Source organism: Augochlora pura, chromosome 6, assembly GCF_028453695.1.
Source record: "Augochlora pura isolate Apur16 chromosome 6, APUR_v2.2.1, whole genome shotgun sequence".
Classification (NCBI taxonomy): Eukaryota; Metazoa; Arthropoda; class Insecta; order Hymenoptera; family Halictidae; genus Augochlora; species Augochlora pura.
Window position 1 is genome coordinate 15881525 of NC_135777.1, and position 6000 is coordinate 15887524.

General features: G+C 29.2%; 1 protein-coding gene across 2 annotated transcripts; it reads left to right on the forward strand.

The window, feature by feature from the left end:
- The first annotated feature begins 915 nt into the window (after positions 1-915).
- On the forward strand, positions 916-5430 carry LOC144471287 (malectin-A). 2 transcript variants are annotated; one of them, XM_078183176.1, is made up of 5 exons: positions 916-1038; positions 2075-2363; positions 3160-3342; positions 3432-3489; positions 3565-5430. In XM_078183176.1, exons 2-5 carry the CDS (start codon positions 2166-2168, stop codon positions 3771-3773), a joined length of 648 nt encoding a protein of 215 aa, XP_078039302.1. In that variant the 5' UTR covers positions 916-1038; positions 2075-2165; the 3' UTR covers positions 3774-5430. The 2 variants fall into 2 exon arrangements, with proteins under 2 accessions (XP_078039302.1, XP_078039301.1); XM_078183175.1 differs by lacking the exon at positions 916-1038 and having other exon boundaries at positions 1048-2363.
- Positions 5431-6000: the final 570 nt, after the last annotated feature.

Genomic DNA, 6000 nt, shown 5'->3' on the forward strand with positions numbered 1-6000 from the left:
CAATATTTCCAAATATTTCCAAACTTTATGGAAAGGTCATTATGTAAAAACAGTTAGAATAGTGTAAAAATTTTAAAAAAATTGGAATATACGGTATATATGTTTGATGAATTTTTAAATATTGGAGTATGTTTTAAGGAACAGTTTTTAAAACAGCAAATGATTCTTCTGAATCTATGTATACGAAGGATAAATTGTAATATATTTGATAAAAATCATTGCAAGAAATATATGTATACAAAAATATCTTTTAAAACTTACACGTGTTCACACGTATAGCTATTACAAGAACTATGTTTATTGAACGAAAACGTACAAGAAACTAAAAAGGGCATAGCCGATTAAGATGGTCAAAACTGCCCTTAGAGGTTTTTCAATGAGTCATACACCGATCGATAGCTGACCAATAAAAACTCATCTGTGCAAAATTTTAACCCTGTAACTTGTCCGTGAGGGTAGTTACAGGGTAAATTAGATTTCGCGGTTTTCCGGCATTTTTCCATCTTTAGTGGCTTTCTAAAATTTTGAAAAAAATATGGCTCATTTTGGACATCACTCATTTGGATTTCTCGAAAACTAAAATCGGTAAAACTTTTACATTAATTCCCTGACAAGGTACTATCACGGCTCGTGTACTCAATTTTTCTCAGATTTTTTGCTCGCCTGCAACATTGTCAAAAAAAATGAAAACCCAATGTGTCGATGTTTTTTGCTGTCAGAATGAAGCTACTACTTTTTTAATTTACCGCGAGTGTGGATTAAGTAATTTCAAACGTTATGGCATCGAAACAAATAATTTTTTAACCCTGAAAATGCGAATTAAGCGAGCAAAAAAATTGTAACGAGCGCAATATATGCCGAAATGTTTCCGCTCATTACAACTTAATCGGTTAGCGCAATGGTTAAAGCGTACGAATTCACTCGTCTACCGATCACCGAGCGGTTAACATCGGTCGCCGAGCGCGCTGCCGATCAACCCTCGCAGTCAAGGATTAAGTGAACGTTGGCGACGTGTACCGTTGGACGAGTCGCAACCAAGTAAAGTTTCCTTAAATATAAAATGTGTTTTACGAAAAAAAAACGTAGCCTCCAACGGGATTTCAATCCGAGCCCAGCAGCACCGAATTCAATTTGTATAATATCGAACATCATGACGTTCGTATTACGTTCAGAAATTAGTAGAGATAAGTTAACAGAAGAAAAAACAAAAAGAAGATATGAATATATAAAATGTTGGTTCTATATTTGCATTTATGAACAAAATGTAAATATGATATCACATTTCATAAAAATACAAATTGTTGACACAATAATATAGTATACATACGGAATTAAGAATTATAATAATAATCGGTTTGTAATACTTATGTACATTAGTTTGAATTTTGTAATGTTTTATACGTAGCCGAGATACGTATGAAATATCAAAAATAGCATGTTCATTATCAAACTCGGTCGGTAATGGTTGGGTAAAATTAAATGGTACCGGTTCAGCTTTCCTGCAGAATATTTAAAAATCTTAAAATACTAATAATACATGTTATAGGTTCACATTATGCACAATAAAATCAATTTATTGTTACAGACATTAAGAATACGTTAACGTAGTCGTTTTAATCAAAACGCTAAAATTTCTTATGTTTTTGATTAAAAGGTGTTTCTATCTATGTACCTAACCTGACTCACCGATGACCACGTAATCCTAACGTGGCAGTAGCGAACGTATGTTCAAAAGCGCGTGTTTCGTTTCCCAAAAGGATACATAACATTTGTTGACGACAGACAGTGCGCATTATCTTAATTTGAATCACATACAACTGATTTGAATTTCGTTGCTTAACATGCGCATTTAATTGTGTGTAACGTCTTAATAGCGGTGACCTTAAATGTTTCTCTATCACAGTCGTAACCTCACTTGCCGGTCCGAACAAATCCAGAAGCGGAAAGTTATGATTACATTGTTGCTTAGAGAAAGTTGAACCTCATTTTATTGTATAATAAGAAAAATGTCATCGGGATGGGGAGTACATTTGTTGACAATATCAATATTATTTCTCGCCATCTGTGTGCAAAGTTTTCAGGGTTTAGAAGTGATATATGCAATAAATTCTGGCGGAGAAGCACACACTGACAGTTATGGAATTCGCTATGTCAAAGATCCATTAATGGGCAAAGTTGGTACAGCATCCGACTATGGCAAGCAGCTGATCATTGGACGAGTAAATGCTATCGATCAAATATTATATCAAACAGAACGTTATCATCATAGTACTTTTGGGTACGATATACCAATTAGTGAAGATGGAGAATATGTTATGATATTAAAGTTCTGTGAAGTTTATTTTAACTCTCCCAATATGAAGGTAAAGTTGTATTATGTTTTCATATTAACTATCAATCTGTATCGTACAATATACTTTAGCAATACATAAGACAATTTGAATCGTTTGTATCTAGATATATATTACGTGAATATTCTGTTAATTATATACAGTATCCGTTAATAGCACATTGTTTGACCAAACAGATATTGTAATTATGTATAGATACAGTCTGCCTCGTTTAATTAGATGACTAATGTATAGTGTAAAAAAGTTAATGCCAATTTACTTCAATATTTCACTATCAGAACATCTATTTGTAAGCGATTCAAGTATCTATAAATATATCTGCACAGAATGCTAACTTTGCTAATTTACATTGTATATGTAACTATTAAATGAAATATAAATATTTCTTAATGATAAAATAAGATATTTATAAAATAATTTGTAAAATTTGAAGAGTAGATAAGCTATTGATATCAAGTATGATATAAGTTCGAGTGGAACCATATTGTAGGTGCGGTTGTTTTCTAATAATCTTGATAACATTTGAAGACATAGATGCAAGGAATAGTAGATATTATACAATATATTATGAACCAATTTGAAGATATTGAATTAGAATAGCTATTTAATAATATTTATTTAAATCAGGGAAAATGTTGAAATTTAAGAAAATATATTTAAGTTATAATTGTGCAATTGAAATATTAATTTCTTAATATGAAGTGTATATTGAAAGATCATTTATTTAAATAGTATTATACAACAAACACTCAAATACATTTTCATTAAAATAACATTAATTAATCTTATATTTCACTATTTATTCCAGGTCTTTGATGTGGTTTTAAATGGAGACCATACTGTTGTTACTGATTTAGATATATTTGAAAGAGTTGGACGTGGTATAGCACATGATGAATATATTTCATTTAAAGTTCAAGCTGGAAAATTAATATACAATGATGAGGAGTCGGATATTTTAGCTGGAAAAATTCGAGTTGAATTTATAAAGGTATTATGATTGGTCTTTCTACTTATCTCATAAGCATTAATACCAGTTATGTGGTTGAAATTTAATCAATTTACATCAATTATTTGCAGGGGTACAGAGATAACCCAAAGATAAATGCAATTGTTGTTATAAAAGGAAATATAGAAGGTACTGTTTAAAGACATGAACGCGTTTAAAAGTTTATTATTTATACCGTTTATTCAACCTCTATCATTTTTACAGATATACCACAGTTAGGCCCAATTCCTCAAGAACCAGAGGAATATCAGAATATACAAGAAGACGAAGAAGAGTCGACAGTGCGTAGTCGACACACAAGTGGCCCTAGAACTCCAGATCCGTATTCGATTGATGATTCTTCAATAATGTTACCAGTTTTTGTAGCAATCGGGGCATTTATTCCTTTACTATTTTGCCTCTGTAAACTATAGGCAGTGAAATTTTCTGCACAGAAATGCCTTGTACTTAAGAATAATAGTGTTCTAATCAGCTTAGGTGAATTTAGCGTGTGAGGACACGCAAGCATCGGTCATGTACATAGAAAGATAATTTTTCATTTATTAAGCAACTTCGGCACACTTTGTCATAGCTATTTATTATTAATTTAATCGAATGAACATATCTATGTATGGTTTTGTATAACAAACGATTCAAATTAGGTATGAGGTGGGAGAAACTGAAAAGTGAGGATTTGTGCAATCATGACTTTCGTTGCCACTTTATGTGTTCATTGGTCAATTATTTAATAGTTAACATTTTATTGGCAATTAGCACAAAGGTTTGCACACATTCATCTTTTCCGGAACAATTGTATAAAGTTCTTAAACCTACGCGATATTTTTCTGTAATTCATTGTGATACCAGAAAAACGATCAAAAGTGTAATACAACAGACGTATATTTTTTGTTAAATATTTATTATTCTCATGTTTTGAGTGAAATTTATCTTGTCTATGTTTTCGATTTGTTTTGATTATTTTATGCATCAAACATGTTGTATGAGAACTAATTTGCATACACTGTGTCACATATGTTCTGTTGGAAATGGAAGTGCATCAAATAGTCCGTAAAATACCAAAGGAATTTTCATCTTTTGCAAATCAGAGTAAATAAAGCTGTTAATATTGTCCTATAATAATATTCTTTTCATAATTTACACATAAATTGTTTTCGATATACCAATTATTATCACTTAAAAATTTATATTAAGAATGTTGAATCATGTATTAATAATAGACATTGTTCACAATGTTATTTTCGTCCAATTAAGTTATTATTTATTATAAATAAGTATACGATCAAGGATAAAATCCATATACAGGAAGTTCTCGAACGAAATGACTTTTATTTTTTAGTTTGATAATTTAATTATTATTGTTTCAATGTTTATATACATATTATTATTATATAATCTATTATTTTTTGTTTCAATGCATTTTTTACGGAACAGTTAAATTGTACACAAAATTAGATTAGGTTTGAAATATGAATAATACGATTGCAGAAATGTGGTATTGTTTAAAAATATTTAGAAGTATTGTCTTTCATTATTTATTTGATTCATTTTGTGTGCAAGCTAACACTGAAAAATTAATATTTATTGATACATGAATAAGAATGAAAGCAGTGTAAAGTGTTTTAATTATTAGTTTTCAAATAGTATTGCAAGTTTTTGAAATGAATTGTACACTTTTAACTCATCGCAAGTTAAATTTGTGCTCATTAACTTATAATATATGGAATTGTTAAAACACAATAAAACAGAAACATTCACAAGAAAATAGTTAATAATTTGTTTTCATTGTGAGCTCGAACATTTTATCCAGGGAAACAAATTTTGCCTTGACTTATTATTCTAATTTACAAAAAGGAAAGGTAATAAAAGAAGAGTCTTGGTTCATAATGTAAATAAAATAAAAATAAAATAAGTCTGCCAAATGTTATGAAAGATATATTTTATTGTGTTTTTGCATATTCTTAGATCTTGGGGGAGTAATTAGGTTACTATTTAATAGGCGAAGATTTATTGACAAATTCATATTTTTCATAATCTAGGTACGAACAGAAAATAAAGAATAAATTCAATTCACTTTGTTCTGTATCCATTTTTCCATATTGTCCTAAAACATCAATTCTGGATGAAATAGTCTATAATAATTGACTACAATTCAGCATAAAGTGAAAAAGCCCTTATTTCTAATTTAAATATTGGTATTGTATCATTCCATGCAGCTATAGACTAAAGATTATAAAATATTTATTGAAGAAAAGAAAATTATGAGTTTTATACTCATCTTAAAATCTTTTCAAAATTATAATGAAAATGCAATATTTTAATACATTGATACATATTATACACACGTAGTGTTTATTTTCAATGTTCCAAAAATTAATTTGTACAGGAAGTGAACGGATAAAGAACAATGAACGTTTGTTTCAATTATATTAATAATAAATATCTCAATTATTTAAACATGTGCAAATCAAACTTGGAAAACATAATTTTGAGAACTTTTTTGGAAAGATTTTATATTTACATATTTTTTATATTGTAAAATTTGAGACAATGAAAAAAAAAGATTTTACCCCCATCTGTGTATGTGTTATTTTCAACTCACTGCAATTATTAAGCAGTGAAACAAACTTTTATTCCACTAAT

Coding starts and splice junctions, on each gene's coding strand:
- LOC144471287 (XM_078183175.1), top strand. CDS start 2,007: ATGTCATCGGGATGGGGAGTACATTTGTTGACAATATCAATATTATTT. Junction 3,343..3,431: donor TTCGAGTTGAATTTATAAAG/GTATTATGATTG, acceptor AATTATTTGCAG/GGGTACAGAGATAACCCAAA. Junction 3,490..3,564: donor TATAAAAGGAAATATAGAAG/GTACTGTTTAAA, acceptor TCATTTTTACAG/ATATACCACAGTTAGGCCCA.